Genomic DNA, 24,144 nt, shown 5'->3' with positions numbered 1-24,144 from the left:
TCTAGCCAGCTTTCTATCCACCTTATAGTCCATTCATCCAGCCCATACTTCTTTAACTTGCTGGCAAGAATACTGTGGGAGACCGTATCAAAAGCTTTCCTAAAGTCAAGGAATAACACGTCCACTGCTTTCCCCTCATCCGCAGAGCCAGTTATCTCATCATAGAAGGTAATTAGATTAATCAGGCATGGCTTGCCCTTGGTGAATCCATGCTGACTGTTCCTGATCACTTTCCTCTCATGTAAGTGCTTCAGGATTGATTCCTTGAGGACCTGCTCCATGATTTTTCCGGGGACTGAGGTGAAGCTGACTGGCCTGTAGTTCCCCTCCTCCCCATGCTGTGCTGCCATATGCAGTAGTCTGGGAGCTGACCTTGTTCATGAAGACAGATGCAAAAAAAGCATCGAGTACATTAGCTTTTCCTCCCATCCTCTGTTACTAGGTTGCCTCCCTCATTCAGTAAGGGGCCCACTCTTTCCTTGACTTTCTTCTTGTTTCTAACATACCTGAAGAAACCCTTCTTGTTACTCTTAACATCTCTTGCTAGCTGCAACTCCAGGTGTGATTTGGCCTTCCTGATTTCACTCCTGCATGCCTGAGCAATATTTTTATACTCCTCACTGGTCATTTGTCCAATCTTCCATTTCTTGTAAGCTTCTTTTTTGTGTTTAAGATCAGCAAGGATTTCACTGTTAAGCCAAGCTGGTCGCCTGACATATTTACTATTCTTTCTACATGTCGGGATGATTTGTTCCTGTAACCTCAATAAGGATTCTTTAAAATTACAGCCAGCTCTCCCGGACTCCTTTCCCCCTCATGTTATTCTCCCAGGAGATCCTGCCCATCAGTTCCCTGAGGGAGTCAAAGTCTGCTTTTCTGAAGTCCAGGGTCTGTATTCTGCTGCTCTCCTTTTATTTGTTTTAAACCTGCTGCCCATCAATTTCATTTGGTGGCCCCTAGTTCTTATATTATGGGAACAAGTAAATAACTTTTCCTTATTCACTTTCTCCACACCACTCAGGATTTTATAGGCCTCTATCATATCCCCCCTTAGTCTCCTCTCTTCCAAGCTGAAAAGTCCTAGCCTCTTTAATCTCTCCTCACGTGGGACCCGTTCCAAAATAGTAGGCTGTCTCTTACTGGCATCAAAGCGACAACAATACTTTGTACTTCTATAGCATAAGTCATCAGAGGGTCTCAAAACATTTTCCAAAGGTGAGCAGCATTATCCTTGTTTGACAAATGGGAGAAACAAAGCACAGAAAGATTAAGGGGCAGCTCCTCAATGGCTGCAAACTGGTATTGAAATCAACGGAGGGTGCACAAGCTAAGGATTTGGTCCTAAATGACAGAGTAGCTCAGTAGTACAGGTGGCGTGTAATCCGGTCTCCATGGACATCAGTGTCAAAACTCCATGCAATCATCATCATCTGTTGTGGGGAACATTGCCTAGTGGTCAGGGATTAGGCCCTATGGGAGTGTGGTCGGGGAGCCAAAGCCCTTGTACTCCACTTGGCTCGGACCCAGGGCCTTGTGTGGCCTACCAAAGGGTCTGGCACAAAGGAGAACCTTAAGATTGCCCTCCTTGGGCTATTTCCTACAACTTCTCCAGTGTCCAAAGTTCACAGTCTTTAACTGGAAAATGTGGAGGGGGTCAGTTCCCCACTTGACACCTCTTCACGGCCAAGCATGGCATGGTGGCACTCTCCCTCTTCGGGTGGCAGTTGTTTCCTCTCATGCCAGGTCAGGTCAGTTCCAAGTCTCTCTCCTTCTGGGATAGTCCATAAACAAAACAAAGGAAGTTAACACAAACAAACTGAGCCAATATTCAAGAGGGGGAAATGTCTCCCTCTCACCTTGTATCAGAATCAGGTCCCTCTTTCCTCTGGGAGGGACCTTCAGGCAGCTGTTGATAGGAGAGACCCTGCTTTCCCTCAGGAGCTGCACAGTAAAGGTCCTTTCTCTTCCCTAGTCTGCTCACAAATGAGCTGCTCTGCTCCCTTTTAACTCCTCCTTCAGCCTGTGAATCTCTTACAGGTGTGTGTGTGTGGTGGGGAGAGGGCTGGAATCTCCTGAACCCTTTGTTGCCCAGTGTGGGGTTTGTATACCCTCTCACACTCCCACAGATTTCACCAGGGCCAGCTTTCACCCTGAGTCTGTTGACTACTCTAGTGTAATGGAGGAATTTGTAGAGCACCTCTGTAATAGTTATAGATGGGCAGGAAATGGTTCCCCTCTCCAGCAAATATTTTAGAGAATTAAAAAATGCTGACCATCCCAAATGGGGACAAAATCATTAATCTCAAAAAAAATTGTGAATTAAAAAATTGGGGGGGAAAATCAGGTCAGGTCAATCAAAATGTTTCATTTAGATTTCAACGTTTTCTTTCTTTCAGTATAATTAGCTTAATTTTTTTAAAAAAAGTTGGAATTTTTCATATTGAAAATGTTTAAATTTTTTAGACACTTTAAAAAAAAAATCCTCACTTTCAAATTGGGAGATTTGTCAAAACCAATCCTGTTCCCTGTTTTAGAAATGGTTTCAATTTTGAACTGGCATTTTTCAAGAAAAAAATGATTAATCAAAAAATGCCCATCCAACCTGAGTGTTTCTAAGCATCACTGATATATTAATGCTTTCTATTATAAGCCTAAAAAATCAACCTCTTACATCTCGTGTTGTTTTGTCCCGACCAGTTATTCTCACAGGTCACATAAAAAAAAGACGGAGAGGTCATTTGGTACATCGCTACCAAATCTTACAGTCATGCAGATTCTCAGTTCTCCCCAAAGGTGTTGTGTAAATGGGTTTTATTTTCACACCATGGTTTCTATACTTTCTTGTAAACAGTAGTTCCTGGCTTCAATTTTAGCTCTGTGTTGATGTAGTCTCTAATTGCACATATAGGGCCAAACATATATGTTTTTACATGTAGCTGTTTCCTAAAAATGCTAATCACTGCAATATCATGGTACACTGAAGGGTCTTATCCTTGTTTCCACTAAGGTCAATGGGCATCTTGCCATTGATTCAATGATAGTGGGACTGGCCTCACATTGTGTGCATGTTTGCTTGCACACATCAAAAAAAGACATGGTCATGAGCCTATAGTCATGCTGCTTATTGAACTTCCATTGACTCAAACGTAGTGCAACTTGTGGTATGGCCGAGGAATTGGAACCTCATTTGTGCAGATTAGTCCAGCGCCACACTGTCCACGGTTGTTTTGGGGGAACGAACCTCTGTGGGGAACCAAAAGTGAAGCTCTCAACACATTAGCCTATCAGGGGGGATTGGATACATTCAACCTGATCATTGGGAGCCGCGAGGATACAAAGTGAGGCTCCAAGACCATATTATTTTTATCTTCAGAGCTCCATGGGGCCAGAGTGGGAGGAGATGCATCTTCCTGTCACCACCCCTGTGCTACACTCCTCCCCCAATCGGAGTCCCTTTCTTCCTTCAGCAAAGGTCCTGGGCCACCAGGAGAGGCCTCCATGGTTCCTAGAGCAAGGGATACTACGCTGTGAAGGTAGCTGAGTGATGTTTCCATGTGGTAGGTGTGCAGATTCCTTCCCATGCATTTTTCTAGGGGACATGATCTGGGCCAGTGGCTGTTTGTGCCCCAGTGGTCACAGGCCTAGCTTTCCAGACACAAATTCTGAAGTCACTTTGCATAACACATGACATTTTTCTTTGTTTCTCTTTTTCTTTTTTTACACTTTTAAGAACATTCTTGGAAAAAAAGCGATCTGAAGCATGTTTTTCCCCATTACCATAAAGAGGGCTTGTGAGTGCATGGTATTGGTATCCAAAAGCTATTAAACTCCTTAGTGATGTGAAACAGATGGAAAATAAGACAAAAGAATTCACAACTCATGTTAGACTGAATTGAATTCCTTTAATTTCACACAATGAATAACATATGAATAGGATTAACTTTTTTTTCTTTTCTTTTCTTTTTTTTTCTTTTTTTTTCTCTTTTTTTTAGTTAAGTGCTCTACACTGTGCTAACCAGACTTGGTAGCCAAAAGACTGAGCTTTGTTTTAGAAAAAAATGTTTAAAAACCAACATCTAAGATCATGAAGGAGCATGACATTAAAGCATGCCAGATGTATCTAAGCCTCAAATAACACCAAGTCCATATCCATTTTTAAATGTACAAAAATGCTTCATGAATAAAAACTGTTACAAAAAGAACATTTCAAACAATGTACAAGGTTTTTTTCTCTTGCCTCTATATTCAATAAAATACAAATACATTTTTTTGCTCTAAAATATGTTTACATACAATCAAAGTAGAACATGCAAATTACACTTTAAAAAAGGCTTTTAAAAACCACTTATGAATACAAACTAAAAATTAGCCAGCACGACTTATAGAACAATCTTGTGCCCCATTCGTTTGAATTTTTTTTTAATTTTTTGAAATACAGTATATACATATTTAACACTTCATGTGCATTTATTATTTAAGAAATAGCTTAAAGAAAAAGAAAAAAGTAAAACAAACCAACATGGGATTGAACTGCTTTCCCCACGTTGTCCAATTGGCAGCTTTTTTATGGTTTTACAATTTTTTTCTATTTTTTTTGTTGTTTTGTTTTCTTTTTTAGTGTTTTATACAACCTAGAGAGGCGTCTTTAGGTTTAGGTTTCTCTTGTTTAAATGTGCTTCTAATTGTCTCAGAACTGCTGCACCTCATATTTTGGATGATGCTAGAAGGAAGAAGTATCACAAAGGCATGATCGGGGTCACCCCAATTCAGAAAAGTATCCCTTTAAGGAGGATAGTGCTTAAACACATGCTTAAGTGATTTCCTGAGTTGGGGGCTGTGAAAAGAGGAGTTAGGGAGATCCTTATGTATAGAATAATAATTATTATTATATATATTGTATTACTGTAGCACCTACGACCCCTCTGTCATGGACCAGGGCCCCATTGTGCCCAGCTTAGTACAACCGATACAAACACAATGAATAGTCCAAAACACTGTTGGAAAATGGAGAAGTATGGACCATGCAGTAGGATACCCTAGTATTTATTATAATTAGTGTTGCTGTTGTTTATTTCTACAGTGCCCGAAAGCATGCAAGGTGCTTCACGCAACATTTAGTATTGGAAGGGCTCAAGAAACTGCTTCCTCTCCCCGCTCCCAACTGTCCCCTTTCCTTGCTTTATATAGTCAGTCCTTGGAAATATGTTCTGAGAATTTAGGCAGTTCCTCAGTAAATCTTAATAGTGGTAGGGGGGAAAAAAACCCCAAAAAGCTCGTTACTGGAATAATGTTGGGTAATAAACTTCAGGAGTGGGATTTTAGCCTTAAGCCCTAAAACTAAATCCTTTATGACCTGCACGTAGTACACCACCTTATAATATTATTCTGTCAGCAACTTGCCTGTCATCTTTAGAGACTATGCAACGTGCAGAACACAAATTCTGAGTGCCACTGAGCAACATTTTCCGCCTGCCTGCATACACATTAGCATGCTAATCATCTGCCAGCCAATATTGGCTGCGCGATGCTGTTGTTTGGACAAACAGCCAATGCTGGATCAGAGCATCCTTGCTTCCTACTATGTTCCATTGCAAGCTCTTGCCCGGAAGAAACAAATCCTCAGTCGTGCTAGTTAAAGACCACTTGACCTAGATGGTAAACTCTTTGGAAGCTACTGTTTGCATACCTACTGTTGATTCCTAATTGTGCCTTTACTGTTATGCAGAACACTGCAGGGGAGAGAGGGGTGGGGCAGTAGTGGTGGGGTGTAGGTGCTCTTAAGTAGTCTGCCTGTGGGCAGAATACTGTATATTTCCTTCAGTTGTTAGCAAGAGTGTGATGGGGCAGGGTTCCGGCCACCCCCTAAACCCACTAGTTCGGCCCTCTTGGGGACATGAAGCACTGAGTTGGCCCCATAGTCTAGTGCTCAGGGAGAACTAGCTCTGCATTATGCCTGGATGCTGTGTGGGAGGTGTCGATGCGTATGGGGCACAGCTCCCCAGCGCACCTCTGTCGGGATAGCCACAATTTAGGAAACAAATTCAGCCCTTGGAGATACATGGACAGCTCTGATGATCTTCAATGGGACACACATGTGGCATCCAAGGATGGAATTTGGCCCTTTGAGACCTTTTCTCCACCCGCTAAACATGAAAATCTCTGTTTTGCTAATGGGGAAACAGAACATTTGAGTTTGAATCTAGGATTCGTCAATGCTGGGATTAGTTTCCATTTACAGTCTACCTGGAAAACAAGAATACACTTTTCTTGTGCATTTAAAGAGACACTGTCAACGTTCTAGGCCAAAGGGCGAGAAAAAAATAATTCCTTTAAAAACTAAATACCAATAAAGTTTCTTATGGGTGGGGGGACGGGGGAATTTAAACATTTCTCTGCAGTACCAAGACTTCAACCAGCAACACTGCGCTAGTTTATGAGGACCAGAAAGCAAAACTAATGATAACAGAATGAGAAACTGACCAGGCTACTCCTAAACTGTGTGAATTGCAAAGGAAATAATCATAATTAAAAGAAAAAAAAAACCACAAAAAGCAAATTGGTAGGATAAATGGTGCAAAAACAAATTAGGAACAGAATTCTATGGTCCCTCTCATTGGTTTTAATGAGACTTTTAACTGAGTTAAGACCAAAAAATTTGTCCCTAGATTTTTTTTAAAAAATGCATTCAGTCTGAATAACCTAAGGTGCTATAACAGAAGTAAGAAAAAAATCAATCTTTAAAAAGAATGAGCTTTATGTTTACAGTGTCCCTTTAACACCATAGTCTTGATATGATTTTGTAAATAAAGAACAGAAAAGAAACACGTTCTTTTTTCAGAGAACTAATATTTTTATTTAGTTATTTAGTGTCATGCTATTTGAAATTTCCTTGGCAATAAGCCACATCAAAGATTTCTCGAACAAGGGAATCATTTAATAATTCCACTTTCCACTCCCTCACTGGAATTTCCCTCACTTCCTCTTTTAACATTAATCTTGCCATGCCAGGTGTTCAGAATCTTGGAGGAATTAAAAATAAAGTCAAATAAAATAAAATTGAAAGTTTCTGTTTTAAAATTTCAACAACTGACTTTTAAAAAGTTTTATTACTGCAATGGAATAGCTTTCATCTTCAGTCTTCGTTTTGCTTACCGTTTTTAACTGGGCTGTGGACATTGAGATCAGATATTTTATCCAAACTAAAATCAATGGCTAAAGTACAACTCGAAGGAGAAATTTACAATTTAAACTGACCATTTAAAGAGACGATTTGTCACACACAGTTTGCATCCATGCAGACTGATAGCTTTATAATTACATTATGTACAAAAAAACTTTTTAGTTTATTAAGGCAACCACAACTTGGAGAACTTGTCCAAAGTGGCATTAATACAATTGCAGTGGTGCTACCCTTTGAACATTATTTTTATTTTTCAGATAAGAACACTTATTCCTTTTTTGTCTTACGAAGTAATTGCCAAGAAATAACCTACTTCTTCATATGGTTTTATTGTCTGTATGTTTTAAACAACCTACTTTAGCTATTTTCTTTTTAAACAACACGCCAAGGCATTGCTACAGAGTTTTGATCCAATCCCACAAACATTCTGCACGTGGGAGTCCCACTGATTCCAGTGGGAGTTCCTGGTGATGAGAATGAGCAGGATTGGGCCTTCCTCCGCCCCTCATGTCTGGTGATTTTAATCCATATTGTACAATATTTTCTATTCCCCAGAAGTTTCTTGCTGTTCTTTACTGCTATATGCTGAGCATGAAAACAACTTGGTGGCTGGTGACCCCTTTGTTAACATGCCACTGGGAATTACAAGTTGCTTAACAGAAAGGTGCTACCATTACTGAATATCCATGTACACCTTATTTTAAAACGTGATGCTATTCCGTCATTCCTCAGGATAGCACTCGGAACGAGCATGTGTGTGCATGTAAGGCTGTATTTGTGTATTGTCCATATTGCAGCGAGTCCTTATAAGTAGGCAAATAACTGAGAAAAAAGATGTCTAGTCAGAGTAAGATTCAGGCCATGTGGGATTATGATGTCCCCAAAGCCCAGCAGGTTTATAAAACTGAAAAAATTAAATGAATTAAAACAGATCATAACAGAGATCACAGTTGAGGAATTTACATTTTTTTTTTTACAGTGAGTTCTACTATGGTATAGCTATTCGTAGTTGTGCCTGACCCGCCAAATAAAATCAAAGTCGACGATGCAGCTCCAATGATGATGTTCAGATGCGTACTGAGAAGACAGCCTTCCGCTTGCAAGATATGAGAACAGCAATGCTGAGATGCTGATTTGTTTTGGACACTCTGCAAAGTGGATGGTCTCATTAACTTTGAAATTCCCCCACCCACACCCTGCTCCTTTCCCCCTTTTCCTACGGGCTAGTGCCAAAGTTGATGATGATGACGATGATTATTATTGGTCCATCCTATCTGAACGGTCACGGCTGCCACGCTACTGAAAAGGAGAGTGACTCTGATGCTGCTTCAGGCGTCAAGCAGAACCTACCCCCCTTACACACTTCAGGGTGTCGGTCACGAAGTGCTCAGCACCCGATACAGGCGTTCCATTGGATGTGTCTGTACTAGGGAAGAATTTCACTTTCACTTCCTCTTGCTTTCCGGTGCCTTTTCACTTTCATTTCCTCCTCCTCCTCCTGATGCTGCTGCAGATGCGGTTTGTTTTTCCGCTTTCCAACTCGTGGTGTCCGGGAAAGGGGTGGGGGTGGAGGAGGAGGTGGCGGGGGAGGAGGGGGAAGCGGTGGTGTCTCTCGAGCCATGTTTATTACAGCCTCAATAGTGGCCATCACTGTATCTTGACTGGCTGCTTGCTCCAGTATTAAAGGGTTCAATGTGGGTCTCTGACCTCGTTTGCTGGGAAGGTCAACGCATTTTTCCAGAACTGGCATTTGGTCTCTGGAGTCTTCGTCAAATGAGAAAGGTTGCTTCCGGGGACGCCCTCTCCTCTTCTTTACGAAGTTATTGCCTGTCTTTGATTGTCTCTGCAGCCGCTTGGCTTTCAGGATTTTGTTCACGTGATCCAAGTTCTTTTTGGTGGACAGGATCTTGGTGTAGTTGCACATCTTGCGCACCTCACACTGGATTGCTTCAATTTCCCGACGCTTGAATCTCTTTTTCAGTGGTGAACTGGCTGTGGGGAGAAAGGGAGAGAAACATCCATTGTTAAAACAAAAATGAATGAAAACTGTCTCACTCCTGCCACCTTTAGAAAGGTGAAAAGCTGGGGTTTTTTAACATGTTTAACAGGGCAGAATGAAATGATTAATAGTAATGGATGATGATAAATAATGACAGAAAGATGGAAACCTGCATAGAAAAAGCAATTAAAAAAGAAGAAGAAGACAAGATTATTTCTGATAGTGGCGGAATTAGCCATGGAAGAACAATTGTTATAATCTTTATTGCCAGTTTAGATAAAAGACTTTAGGACCCCGACTACATAACAATCCTCAAAGATCTATCCATCTTCATGTCCTCTCTGGAGCAACCTGTAGTGGCCAACCTGCTTTTCATTCCTTTTGCCTAATGACTTGTGAAACTCCAAAGCAATAAAGACTTCACTACAACATGTTTTACAATGGACTTGATTTAACCCCACTGTTGTATGGGACTGCCACGAAGAGGCCTGCTCTCTGTCTCTGCTCTGATGCCTTCCCGTGGGGTTGGAGGGCATGGTAGTGAAGAGATGCCACACTGATTTACTATACTAGCTGTCAACCTTGGTAGGACTGGTCACCAATTTGGCATACATCACAAAATCTGCACACTTGATGGCTTCACCCTGCCCTTTAATGGTCACTGCAGTTGAGAAGTGACAGGAATCAGTTGTAATGACTATAAAGGAGACTCGTTATTGAAGCCAGTGGACATAGACTCTGTGGTTCTCTTTGGCTCCCAGACTCACTAATACAGCTTGTGCTCCTTAATATCACCACCTGAACTAATCAGTCATAAAACTGATAGCTCTCTACACTACAGTCAAACCGGAAAAGTCCAGTAAACAACAGTTGCCACATTGCAGTATCTGAGTTACGACTGTAAATGCCTACACTTAGAGAGAATATAACTAATTTCTCAGATACCCGAGCAGTAACGGAGACTAAATACTGTCTCTTTAATGCGAATCACGGTAGATTTTTTGTAAGTTACATTCTGTAATATCTGTGGATAAGAGAAACTCAAAGTACAATCAGAGAAGCATCCAAAACACCTCATTAAAACACCTTTTCTCAAAATGCTTCAGCACTAGTTTTCTGGGAAGACCAAAGAGTGAATGTGCATATGCAAAATTTATTCATTGCAAAAAATCCCCTAAAACTTACCAGAATTTCTAATATTAGTACTCAGGTGCAAGACTGTCATTCAATTCCCTTACTATATTTGTTTTTCTAAGACAGACTGAGAACCTATAATGAAAGGAAAGATGATCCAGTGATTAGGATTCTAGATTAGCACTCTAGAGACTCGGGCACAAGTCTCTCCTGTGCCTAAGACCTTGGACAAGTCACTTTGGGCCAACTTTCTAAAGGTTTTAGACAACTGAAGATGCACATAGGTGACTAATAGGATTTTCACAAGCACCTAGGTACCTAACTCTCATTAAAATCAATGAATGCCTAGGTGTTTTGAAAATCCCACGAGGCCCATATCTAGCATAATTGGGGTAAAAGAACTTCCCCACCTAACCAGGGTGTTGTGAGGATACATAGATTTAAAAGATTGTGAGGCGCCCAAAGATTACAGTAAAAGGGGACCAAGTAAGTACCTATGATGGAAGATATTGTTTTAATATTGAATTTCCATTGGGTTGTACAGAATTTTGCCCTTACAAAATTAAGCATTTTTTTTAAAAAGAAAACCTGGCACAAATAATGCTAATTTCAAAATCAGAAAAATGTTGCTTGTATACTTTAAAATGTAGTAATAATAGTGCTAACAATCTTAGGGCTGAATTCTGAGTTCACTTGAATGGGATTCTTGGCATCAGTAGGATTGCATGGGACGCATATAACACCAGAATTTATGTAGTGGCACTTTCTGTTTTTTAAAGGTCTGTGCAAACATGAACCAATTAGTCCAAATGACATCTTGGTGAACTAGATAAGTATTATTAACTCAGTCTTGCACATGGGAAAGTTGAGACCCACAGAGTCTGGTTCTGATCTCTCTAACACTGGTTTTATGACGACTTATCTCCATTGACTGCAAAGTTGTTAGGGCCTGATCCAAGGTTTATTGAAGTTAATGGAAAAATTCCCATTGACTTCAGCTCAAGCCCTTAATTCAGACCACTGTAGCTTAGATCAGAATCTAAGACTGTAGTTAAGTCACTTGCCCAAGATCACACAGTGAGTCACTGTCCAAGCTGGGAACAGAACTCAGCAGTTCCTGGCTCCCAGTCCTTTGCTTAGGACGCTAGACCTTTGATGTCTTTCTTAAATTGTCTAATTGTTCTTCACTGGATGGGGGCTTCGGTTCACAGTTCATAACTTGCTCGCAGCTTATGAGTAAGTGACTATCCCTTTGTGAATGAAACAGAATGTATTGATTAAACTACTGAAATAATGTGGATTTCCTTTTACTCCTAACCTATCTGTTCTGCACTAACAGAAAAGAAATGAGAGAATTCAGAATTTTGTAGTAAAGAATAAAATATATCCCACTAAATTAACCTCGGTCCATGTCTACTTGCAAACTTAATTTACACCTGACTGTCAAGCAGTCACTTGGGTTTCAAATCCTCGAAATTTCAAAAGCAGCCACAATTTATAGAAAGGTTCACTTGGGGGTTATCACTCCCTTCGTGGATAACAGCCCAATCCTTATAGCGGTAGTTTAAAATAAAGTTCTATTTTAACATTTTCTGTAGATAACCAGGAACAGTCCAGTGAAAGAAAACACTACTTGCTTGCTCTGGGATACACCAATTTCAGAGTAGAAAACTCATTCATTGTCTTTCCCCTTTGGAGAACATAAATTATTGGCTCTTACAGCACCAGGTTGCTTGGATTCCACAAAGAGCTTGCAGAAACAAACCCAAGTTACAATGCAAGAAGTAGGAGTGAGTCATAAACAAAACACAGACATATGCTCTCATATAAATAAAGACCTGGATGGCCAACTTCCCAAAGTCTGGTTTTCATTAATTACAAAACAAAATCTATTTTCCATATGTAGCCCGCTGTCGTCCCCCCCCCCCCCCCAAAAAAAAAAAAATCACTGACAGTTTGTGACTCATAGAGGACAAAGAAAAAAGGAATGCAGTCATTTTGGTAACAAATACAGAAAGGCTGGAAATCAAATACCCAAACTGCTAGGGAAAAATCCAATTAGTTGCACTAAATTCCCTGCTAGTATTTTGGTCACCCCTAAAAAGTGGAGATTAGGTGTTCTCGGGTTGAGTGCTGGTAAGAGACTGGCTTTATTTCCTGGCCTGATCACATGGTCTGGGACATGGTCACATCCCTGTCACAGGGCAAGAGTCAATGTCAACTGACTCCAGTGGCTACCGTTACATTTTCCAGTATTGCCAACCCCAGGCATTTAAAACTCATGAGATTGGCTTTAAAATCCTAAAAAAAAAAAAAAAAAAGGGGGGGGGGGAGGGAGGTCTTTTTATTTGCTTTTTAAAAAGAGAATTGTTTTCTGGATGCACTCCGGTCACATTTTCAAGCATTTCTCTGCAACCATGAGGGTAGAAACTTAAACTTAAAAAAGAAAAGAAAAAGCTGAGATTTTCATGAAAGCAAGTAACCATAGAAGGTGTGGATTTAAAAACATACACCAGATTTTGGGAAATTTGAGACAAATTTGCAAAGAGTTGGCCACACTCTCTTCCCTTCCTTTTCATAGACTCATCGACATTAAGGTCAGATCGTGATCATCCAAGTCTGACCTCCTGCACATTGCACGCCACAGAACCTCACCCACTCCTGAAATAGACCTCTGGTTGAGTTACTGAAGTCCTCAAATCATGGTTTAAAGTCTTCATGTTACAGATAATTCACCATTTACCCTAGTTTAAACCTGCAAGCGACCCATGCTGCAGAGGAAGGTGAAAAAAACCCAGGGTCTCAGCCAATCTGACCTGGGGGAAAATTCCTTCCCGATCCCAAATATGGCGATCAGTTAGACCCTGAGCATGTGGACAAGACCCACCAGGCAGACACCTGGGAAAGAATTCTCTGTACCAACTCAGAGCCCTCCCCATCTAGTATCCCGTTTCCAGCAGTTGGGGATTTTTGTTTCCGGCCGCTGCCGATGGGCCACATGCCATCGTAGGCAGTCCCATCATGCCATCCCCTCCATAAACTTAACAAGCTCAGATTTGAAGCCAGTTAGGTATTTTTGCCCCCACTGCTCCCCTTGGAAGACTGTTCCAGAACTTCACTCCTCTGATGGTTAGAAACCTTTGTCTAATTTCGAGCCTAAACTTGTTGACGGCCAGTTTATAGCCATTTGTTCTTGGGTCCACACTGGTGTGTAACTTAAATAACTCCTCTCCCTCTTTAGTATTTATCCCTCTGATGTATTTACAGAGAGCAATCATACCTCCCCGCAGCCTTCTTTTGGTTAGGGTAAACGTGCCAAGCTCTTTGAGTCTCCTCTCATAAGGTAGGTTTTCCATTCCTTGGATCATCCCAGTAGCCCTTCTCTGCACCTCTTCCAGTTTGAATTCCCCTCTCCCCCCACCCAAATCAAATGGAAATAAACCAAAGCAACCAAAGTTCTCTGAGGATTATAATGCTTCTTATCAGCTATCTGCCAATAACGGCTGTTGCTGCGCCAGTGACTTTCTGATCATCCCCCACATATTTTTCTCAAAACAGTTACTTTTGAAGTGGGCCATTCTGCCACTGAGGTGGACTTTTTTCCCTTAATGAGTGGGTGGACATGTGATACGGCTATTAACTCTTTTCAGCAGCATTCTGGATATCCTCCAGAAGCTTAGATCTAGTGTCTTCCTTGGTTTTGTTTATATACCTTCTCTTCTTCCTCATGTATAATTAACTCCCGGGCGGTTGGACCTTGGAATGGACTGTTAAATTGGCAAGTTGCCAGCCACCTTCTGTTGGATTCTACCATTTTCTCTCACTTCCAAGTGTTAGGCATGCCTGTTAGAGTACTGGACTCTTTCACTATTTCAGGGCTATCCTCAGGAAGCCAGTCAGATGTTAACATGGATGTTTTTGCCCTTCTACTCTTGAAGCTTCTGAGCTGTTATTTCTAATAAAACACTTTGTGCAGGAGGTCAGACAAGAGGAGCATGATGGTGCCTTCTGATCGTAAAGTTTATTTGTCTATGAGGTGTGTTGTGATATTTTATCAATTATAAGTATGTATCTCTTGAATATACCAGGCCTATGAGGTAAATAGGGTGGGTCTTTAACAAAACTTTTAAAAGCTTTAAAAAGGTTCAGCGCATAGGATGATTGGCTTGTATTGAATATGTACTGGTTCACCTAGCTGTAGTCTCTATTCACTATGAGCCAGATTGTTGGGGAGCGTCAGGGCCATTTGATTGAACATAGGATTTAATGAGGTGTGCCTGTGCTGATATATCAAAGAGAATTGTCAAAGGGAGCCACTTATGGACTGAGGACCATTATGTGTTATTAAGTCATCTGGAAACTCTTAGTGAGCGAACTGCAATGTACAATGTACTCTTACATTCCTACTTGGCATGTTGTACCATGGTTAAGCGTAATAAGAGTTAATCTTTATATTTATTATTATCATTTGTTATTTGTATTACTGTAGTGCCTAGGGGGCCCACTCATGGTCCAGAACCTCAAAGTGCCGGGTGCTGTATAAACAGAGAACAAAACAACAGTCCATGCCCCAAAGAGCTGACAATCTACGTAAGAACTTATCTTTGCAATTTGATTCACATAGATCAGAACCCAGTTCCAGGGCGGTTAGAATATTTATTTGGATTCAGTAGTTCTTTTGCATCTTTTTTCCTGTATTTACTTTATCCTTCACTTTTAGGCCGCTTGTAACTAGAGGAGTGTTCTCTTCTAGTACCGCAAAAGGGATGAGGCAATAGTCCTACTCCAACTGAGTGCTGGCCTTTGGAGCAGGCGGGTCCATCCAAAGGGATGGTGAAGCAGGACCATTGCCTTTGTGTAGCAGGGAGCAAGAGGAAACATTGTGCTGCTTGAGCGACTGGCGGTATGGCTCTGCATTGCCCCTAATGAGGGCTTGTGTCTATTTGGAACAATCTGGCTAGAGCCTAGAGGCTACATGAACCAGAACAGATTCAAAACAGGCCAACCTCAACCACCCATCCTATGCGCTGAACCTTTTTAAAGCCTTTAAACGTTTTGTTAAAGACCCACCCTATTTACCTCATCTCATGGTCCATCCTACTAGCCTTATGACTCTCCCAACCAGCCCTGCCAGCCTCCCTATATACCTTCCTCTTTCCTGGATTGTTCTGAAAGGCCCACTCTGGGCAATCATGCCACTACTTCTCAAAGGCGATGTGATGTCAGACGGGCCTACAGAATGCAACCCAGAATGCAGGGAGTTTGATTACAGCACCAGTGAGGCTGCTGGTAGGGATAGGATGTCTTCTGACCTTCCCACGAAAGGAGCTGCCCCAACAGTTGGAGGCAAGAAATGGAAGAGAGCAAATACTAAACTTCCCACACTGTGAAGAGGAGCTGTGGGAGAGGGACAGAAGGATGGTCTTAGGCATCAGTCTCAAAGAAGAAATGTTAGGTGCACCTTCCCTTCACTCCACTCAGAGGAGCTACTAGACAGGAGAAAGAGCTTTTACTTCAAAGATAATGAAGAGCCACAGGGAAAGAGTCAGAGCCCATTGAGGGTTCCGTTATCCCAAGGTATGGATATTAATTCAGATAAGGACCTGCAGTTCTGGACGTCTATCTGACACCAACTGAGTGAGGTTTCCCCATGGCTAACATAGACTAGCTCTTCACAAATGCTCCCGTGCCCTGTACAAGTACCCTGGTTCAGGGGCAGCCTGTGAAAACACACCATAAAGTCTCAGACCACTGTCACACCCATCTCAATGGGTCCTCTTTCCACCTGAGCCCTTACACACCTACTCCATTATTATCCCACCCTCCAGATACAAACAAACCTGCCTCCCCCTGAGTCACAATAATTAAAAACAACAACAACAAAATCAATCAAATCCTTAAAAAGACATTTTTATGACTTGCAAGAAAACAAGAAACTATTTGGAAAGGGCTGGAGTTTATTTCTCTTCTCTCTTCATCTGCACAGATGCAATGTCGTTCTGTCTCGCAAATAGAGACAAATTGAAATGGTTACAGGCCATGCGAGGAAGCCACAGAGTATTGATATGACACAGGAAATAGCTTCTGAGGCAAAGTGGGGAAGCTTTGCTTAAGCTAGACATTTCCAGTGCTGGTTTAAAACTGTATGAATCACTGTGTTACATGAAGAGGTGAGCACAGGTTCATCATACTGTTGGGGAGTTCACCACTAACTCCCTAACTTTATTCCAGACAGCTATGGTCTGTCTGTAGCACTAAAGATTATTCTTAATGACTGTCATTACAGATCCCTTTGGAGTTGCCTGAGGCCATTTACAACAGCATAGTACAGAGAACAGTGTTTGCTCAACAGCTGGGCTCAGTTTGTAGACTTGGTTTGAATCAAGAAGTTTTCAAAGAGCTCCCCATTAATTACAGGAAATCCACAGTACTGTCCTGTTTTCCCATTAACACAGTTTCTTTTGGTTTTCACTAAATTATTTCAACATCTGGGCTACAGATAAACCAACAATTTAATTAGACTTCTGACAATGGAACGAGTGAACTATGTAGACAAGCGTACACTTTCATCTTGCAACTGATCATAAAATATTTGTGTGCTTTCATTCTCATGCATTAAAAAAAAAATCTGCCCTTAGCTCAGCTCTTTAATACTTTCCTGCATATAAACAGAGACTCCTGAATATTTTATACAAAAAGGTTATCTTTACAGAAACCACTTTATGCATGGAGCCCTTGTTTTCATTATTTATCCGAGATGAAGGGATTCGTTTAGAAGCAAAGTACTTTTGCTCTTTAATGGTGCTTCACATAGGTCAATTAAATAACCAATTCTTGCAAAACTCTGCGACGATGGTAACCGTTTATTATACCCATTTTGCAAATGGGGAAATTGAGGAATATCAAGGTTAAGAAACTCCCGAGGTATAGGAAGATCTCAGTGAAGGGCTGTGCACTGTGGATTCCCTATTACTGGAGACTGGGGTTAGCCTAAGGCCTAGTCTAAACTAGAAAATTAGGTTGGTCTAATTAAGTTGGTCAGGGGTGTGAAAAATCCATACCGCATAGCAGCGTAAAGTTGACCCACGTCCCTGTGTAGACAGTGCTAGGTCGATGGAAGAATCAGCCTCTCAGGGAGGTGGAAAAGGACCTAGGGGTGACAGTGGACGAGAAGCTGGATATGAGTCAGCAGTGTGCCCTTGTTGCCAAGAAGGCCAATGGCATTTTGGGATGTATAAGTAGGGGCATAGCGAGCAGATCGAGGGACGTGATCGTTCCCCTCTATTCGACATTGGTGAGGCCTCATCTGGAGTACTGTGTCCAGTTTTGGGCCCCACACTTCAAGAAGGATGTGGATAAATTGGAGAGGGTACAGCGAAGGGCAACAAAAATGATTAGGGGACTGGAACACATGAGTTATGAGGAGAGGCTGAGGGAGCTGGGATTGTTTAGCCTGCAGAAGAGAAGAATGAGGGGGGATTTGATAGCTGCTTTCAACTACCTGAAAGGGGGTTCCAAAGAGGATGGCTCTAGACTGTTCTCAATGGTAGCAGATGACAGAACGAGGAGTAATGGTCTCAAGTTGCAGTGGGGGAGGATTAGATTGGATATTAGGAAAAACTTTTTCACTAAGAGGGTGGTGAAACACTGGAATGCGTTACCTAGGGAGGTGGTAGAATCTCCTTTCTTAGAGGTTTTTAAGGTCAGGCTTGACAAAGCCTTGGCTGGGATGATTTAACTGGGAATTGGTCCTGCTTCGAGCAGGGGGTTGGACTAGATGACCTTCTGGGGTCCCTTCCAACCCTGATATTCTATGATTCTATGATTCTATGATTACCTACGCTGATCGGAGAATCCCTCCTGTCGGCATAGGTAATGTCTACACTAAAGGGTCACAATGGCACAACTGCAGCATTTTAAGTGTAGACAAAGCTCCTAGTCTTGTCACATTCAAGTCACAATGCAAGACCTATCTTTTTACCCAAGCTTCACAGATTAACAAAGATGATGGGCAAATGATAGCTACATTTCTAACCAAAGGAAATCATCACCAGGAATGATCTCATTTGGAACAGTAGCACAGAACATGGGTAGACTGGAAAACAGTTTCAGAGAGAGGAATATACCCAATGCTACTCTTAATTACTTATTTTTTCCCATTTACTTTTAAGGCCCTGTCCATTGCACCAGGTGCAATATATGAAATCACACTAAAATAATCTGAGTAGATGTGATGGCTGCCATCTTGGCCAACACACAAAAGACTCAACCAGGGCACTTCAGAGCTAAGGCTATTTAGCTATAGGCTGTAACAACTCATGTCCTCTATGGACTGGCACAGATGAGTGCTTGTGACACACATTCACCAGTGGATTATATATACAAAAGGCTACCTCAGCTGCTTCTTCGATGTTCATTGTGCATTTGGCATGGTGGGAACATTAGATGAAAACTGCTAGGTAGCAAGCAATGAATGTCAGGGCTGGGAATAGAATCCAAGAATCCTGACTTCTAATCCATTGCTCCAGCCACGAATGATGGCACAACTTATCTCATTAGTACAATGGTGCTGGTATCCTTTGATTAATATAGCTCTGAAGAGCTCGGATACCACAGTGATAAGGAAATGTTAGAAAAAACGGGGTCTGATTATCCCAATCGATTACACACACAAGCAAGTGCTACCAAAGTCAGTAATAGTTGCACATGCACAAATTGTTCCGCTAACTGGACTCTGGTAATGAACGGATAGAAAAACAGACAGACGGGACAGAGGGAAGACACAGTTACCTGCATCAGATGTTGCTGAGGATGAAGGTAGGAGCGATAACACGGGCGTTGGTGGCATTGCAATATTTTCAATAGCTGCTGGTTTCCTTCTGGTCATCATGTTACAGGCAGAACTTTCCATTCTACTATGAAGTGAAGTCTGGTCTGCTTTTAAGTGGGGACTTGTTATTCCTGGGGATTGTAAATAAAAAAAAATATTTGGATGAATAAATATGAAGTATACAGGAGTGCTGTGATAGGTATCTAATAGACAGGATGAACTGTTGCTGTCTTAGTGTCCCAGTATATTTCCATACTTCCCTACTAGTGTGTGTAATATGGTTTTGATCTCAGCAAGGATCATGATTTTTATTTGTTTTTAATAGTTTTGCCTCAGGATGTACCATCACAGTTCTCTATAAACAATGCTCAGCTAACAGAATAATCCCAGAAGTCTATTTTTTGCACAAAACAAATATATACAAACACAGGCATGACCACATCGCTATTCAGTGGCATTTTCCATTTATCAGTTCCCCTACCTACTGTGTCCGCCACATTCACTTATAAACTTCTCTGTTATAATCACTTATTTATAGATCCCAAGGCCTGAAGAGACCATTGTGATATCTAGTCTGACCTTCAAAACTTCCCCAAAATAAATCCTAGAACAGATCTTTTAGAAAAAAACATCCAATCTTGATTTAAAAATTGTCCATGATGGAGAATCCACAATTGACTCATTGGTTTTTTTTGTCTGAGAGCGGTCACGGAGCTGAGGGTATGTCAAGGAAATTATGAGCTTTGATGTCCAAAATTCTGCCAACAAATCTTGAGACAGGATATTATACAAACAGGAAACAAATTAGAATGATACCAATGTTCCAAAGATGTAAAACTTTCTGGAGATAGTGGGTGTGTATTATAGGTGGGGCTGGTAGCCACACCTATTATTAAGGTTGCCCTACCCTTCTTACTGGAAAGACCCATCTTTCAATAGCTTATGACTATGTCAAACTTTAATTCGTTGGGATGGATTTTTTTTTCACAGGGTCCTGCCTCATTCAGTCCTCTGGGGGTCGATCAGGGCTGAGTAGTGAAAGACAGAGTTGTCTGTAGGGCTCCTGGCGTCATCTGGTGCAGAAGTTAGAAGGAATGTATTGAATGAGGCAGGAATAGCAGAAATAGAAAGGAGGGTTTCATGGTCAAGGCAGTTGAATGCTACCCTGGAGAACTGGAGTTTATCCCTGGCCTCTGTCAGCATTCTTATATGATGCTAGGGAAGTCACTTGAACTAAACTTTTCATAAGTGTCCACTAATTATGTGGGTATTCTTCATTTTCTAGGTGCCTGACTTGAGACCCTGGCATCCGATTTGGAGAAATGATGAGCACTCTCAGCTGCATCAGAGGTCAGTGGGAGCTGTGCTTTAAACATAGAGTGCTATATAATGCTAAGTACTCTGAAAAATCACTTCCAAGTGTTTCAAATTGGGCACTTTTTTCCTTAATTTCTCTGTGCCTGTGTACAATGGGGATAATAGCACCTTCTCACCTCCCAGGTATGTGCTGAAAACAAAATCATTAATGTTTGAGGCACTCTGAATCTATAATGATGGGCACCAGAGAAAAGCCCATGAGATGGCCCTCAATAATGTGGAGTAAATAAGAAGGAGGGTTTGAATAACGTGCAGTAAATAAGTAACAACAAGGGGAAAACAAAATGTTGACTAGTTTCTCATTAAATGAGTACTGTCCATCCTGTGCACTAAATGAGGCAGGGGTCCTATGGAAAAAATAGTATGTGATCATGTAATTACACACCACACCATAATGCATACACACCAGGGGGCTGAATTAAGGTTGCAAAGACAGCCTTAATTCTGGCATTTCCTAACTTTTGAGTGCACAGCTTTGCAAACTTGATGTTTGTTTAATGTCGTTTTTGCATGTCTATGTAACATGTATATCACATACAAAAACGACATTAAACAAACATTAAGTTTGCAAAGCTGTGCACTCAAAAGTTAGGAAATGCCAGAATTAAGGTTGTCTTTCTCTGTATGTGAGTCTATAGATAAATTGTTATGTGTGTGTGTGTACATACACAGGGTATATAATACTGCTAACAACCTCATGAAGCCAACATCTGGTTATAATTAAACTGAAGGGCCTGTATAAAAAGCTGTATGAAAACATGCAGCTGTAACCTGTTGACCTCTATTGATTAAAAAAAAAAAAAAGAAAAAAGCCTGTGAAACTGTGCTCCAGCATATCAAGGGACAGCCATTCATTTTGCAAAGGTAATCCCTCCCAAACCACTTATCCTCTCAAATCTCTACCTGCACACAGTGTTTGCATTAGGGACCTTGATTTATGGATTCCCACTCCTTGAATGTAGAGGCCTACTTCCTGTTGCCGTGGTTACTTGGATCTTGGTTCAAGGTTAAACTACTCCCAAATCAAGATCAGTGGCAAGCACAGCATCTGACAGCCGGGTTATTGACTACCCTAGGACGCTTAAAGGTCAAAGACCAAAGTGCTGCTTACTGCCTTCAGGGTGAGTCAATATTTTCAATATTTTTATTCTGTTTCTTCTGAAGAAGAAGTTGCTGCTCAATTACCACCTCGGTGGGTTTAGCGAGGTCATACAAATCATTGAGGAAAATCCTCATCCCAAGGAAGAATTACACATTTAATGAATTACTTTAAAGACTATCCCCTCCAGTTGCAGCTTGTCACAAGTGCACAAGGGGGTCACTGGTATGTTTTTTTTTTTTTTTTGCTTTGTAAGGTTTTATGCACTTTGTTTTGTCTAATTTACCAGGTGAAAATTAAGACTGAACTACTACACTGACCTAATTTGCTGATTTGGCTTTACACTGAGATATGAGTGAAAATCATAACTTCCCCTACAGATCTCAAAGTGCTTTGCAAAAGTGCGTCGACATTGTAATCTCAGTTTTTACAGATAGGGAAACCGAGGCACAGAACAGTGCAATGACTCGCCCCAGGCAACACAATGAGTCAATGTCAGGGTTTAGAGTAGAACCCAAATCTTGTGTCTTCCAGGTTATTGGCGCAGGCTACCCTACTGTCACTCCCTCTTCTTGAGGCTGTTTGGAAGGCCACACACAAGAAGCCCAAATTGTCATGTACCTTAGAATCTAGTGGAAATTTTTTCCAGACTTAATATCCACCGCTTTGTCAATGAGAACTCATCATTTAAAATATGCATTCTCTGTGTGATCCTACAATATTTAGTATTTTGCTTCTGTTTACATCCAGGAACAGAGAGAGCACAAGTTGAATTATAAACCCTTGTCCTGAGTCTGATCTTATTTACACTGCCATTACTCTGTTGATATTAATAAATTTACTCCTGATTCAGAAGTAAGTAAGTGAGTCAGATTCAACCCTTCAATTCCCAGAGCCCTGCTGACATTATATATAATAACGAATACATGAACAAGTAAGCAAACCAGGCCAAAGCAGAGGGGAAATTAATCAATATTTGCCAAATGGAAAAACCAGGACAAATCCAGAAGAGAAAAATTGTTGTTTTTAATCTCTAAGGGGGTATTATGAACAATCTAGAACAGTAAAGGGATGATGCACCTCTCATTTCTACCAGTGTACATCAGGAAATAGCTCTATTCAAGTCAAAGTATTACCGGTGTAAAACCCGATTAAGCAAGAAGACAATCATGATGTAAAACTGGTCCTTTTTTAAAAGCTCTTTACAGTTTATAGTGTCTCTCAATATTCTGGTACAAATTTGACTTTGTCATTCATTGTCTAGCAGTGGATGTGCTTTGGCTGGTACTTAATACATTAATTTAAAATTACTAATATCATTTAGCATTCACACTGCAGTAGTGCCTAAAGGCCACAGCTAAGTTGGGCCCCACGGTGTTAGGTGCTCTACTAACCTATATTAAATGACAATGCCTGCCTTATAGTTACCTTGTGCTCTCTCCATATATTGCAGCCATCTACTTTCTCTCATCTTTATACTTACATTGCAAACACTTTAGGTCAGCATCCATCTTTTTGTTATATATGTATTTAGCTCCTGATTGGAGCCTCTAGGTGCTAGCTCAATACAAATCATAAATAATAACCGTGCCATTGCTAAAGCCACGCTAAAGAGGACATCAGCTAAGACATAAAAGAGTGCTGTGAAGTTGCTGCTGTGGAATGGTTTTCTATTCCGAGGGATCATTACATTATATTTCACATAACTTACCGAATTGTGAGAATTCACTACTGTACTTCATCTGTTTATGCATCACACTGCTCTTATAGGAAGAGAGCTTTTTTCTCTCTCTTTACATGGTTTAGTTATACAGTACATTTGCATGGTAATTCACATCTCAACATTAACTGGATCAAATTATTTGCATTTTGATTACTGTTTACTTTGAATAAGAACCAGAAGAAGCCTAATATCTGGTAAATCTTTTTTTTTTTAGTGGATTTTACGTAGATCAGTCAAAAGCTTAGCACTGAATCATGCTCCAGAAGAGGGAACTGAATTACCATGTGATAAATGTAGTTAAGGAAAGTAATTATTCTTCTTAAAGTAATATTATTTCCTATCTAACTTGTGGAATTCACTTCCATGGCTTCCATTTGACATGTATTATCATTTTAAAATAGCTGTACTTTTAATGTACAGTTCTGCTCCATGGCTTTTACTCTCCTGTTTCCTCTCCTCTTAGAGCCTTCAAATTCTGCCCCTTCTGCAGGGGATTTTCTACCATATACAGTGAGTCCCATTCAATAGCACAGAATTCCTGTTTATTTTTTTTTAAAGGCTTGCACTGCCATCAGTGGAGGTGAAATTTTAAGACACCAAGACTGTACTTTACTGCACCTCACCAATTTTCTTCCATTTTTAAAAAGAGCAGAATAGCTCTAAACTTGGGAGGGAGAGAAAGAGAGAGAGAGAAAGCCATCATTAGATAGATCTCCCGATCTTTATCTGCGGTACTACACTCAGAAGAGCTAATGCCATGATGATAGCTTTGAAATCTCTTAGGAATGGGATAAAGAGAAGC

At 40.9% G+C, this 24,144-nt stretch overlaps 1 protein-coding gene across 1 annotated transcript in view; it reads right to left on the bottom strand.

Moving 5' to 3' along the window:
• Positions 1-6,694: 6,694 nt before the first annotated feature.
• The window catches only part of SETBP1 (SET binding protein 1), a 321,007-nt gene continuing 303,557 nt past the window's right edge, over positions 6,695-24,144 (bottom strand). Inside the window, exons 4-5 of the mRNA XM_084628994.1 lie at positions 19,104-19,274; positions 6,695-9,172 (exon numbers count right to left, since the gene is read on the bottom strand). Coding sequence (XP_084485120.1) covers positions 8,607-9,172; positions 19,104-19,274 — 737 coding nt within the window. The 3' untranslated portion in view covers positions 6,695-8,606. The remainder of the gene's footprint in view (positions 9,173-19,103; positions 19,275-24,144) is intronic.

Source organism: Lepidochelys olivacea, assembly GCF_965140295.1.
Source record: "Lepidochelys olivacea isolate rLepOli2 genome assembly, chromosome: 5".
NCBI classification, from domain to species: domain Eukaryota; kingdom Metazoa; phylum Chordata; order Testudines; family Cheloniidae; genus Lepidochelys; species Lepidochelys olivacea.
Note: the sequence above shows the minus strand (reverse complement) of the source record. Positions and strands in the feature narration are given on the sequence as shown.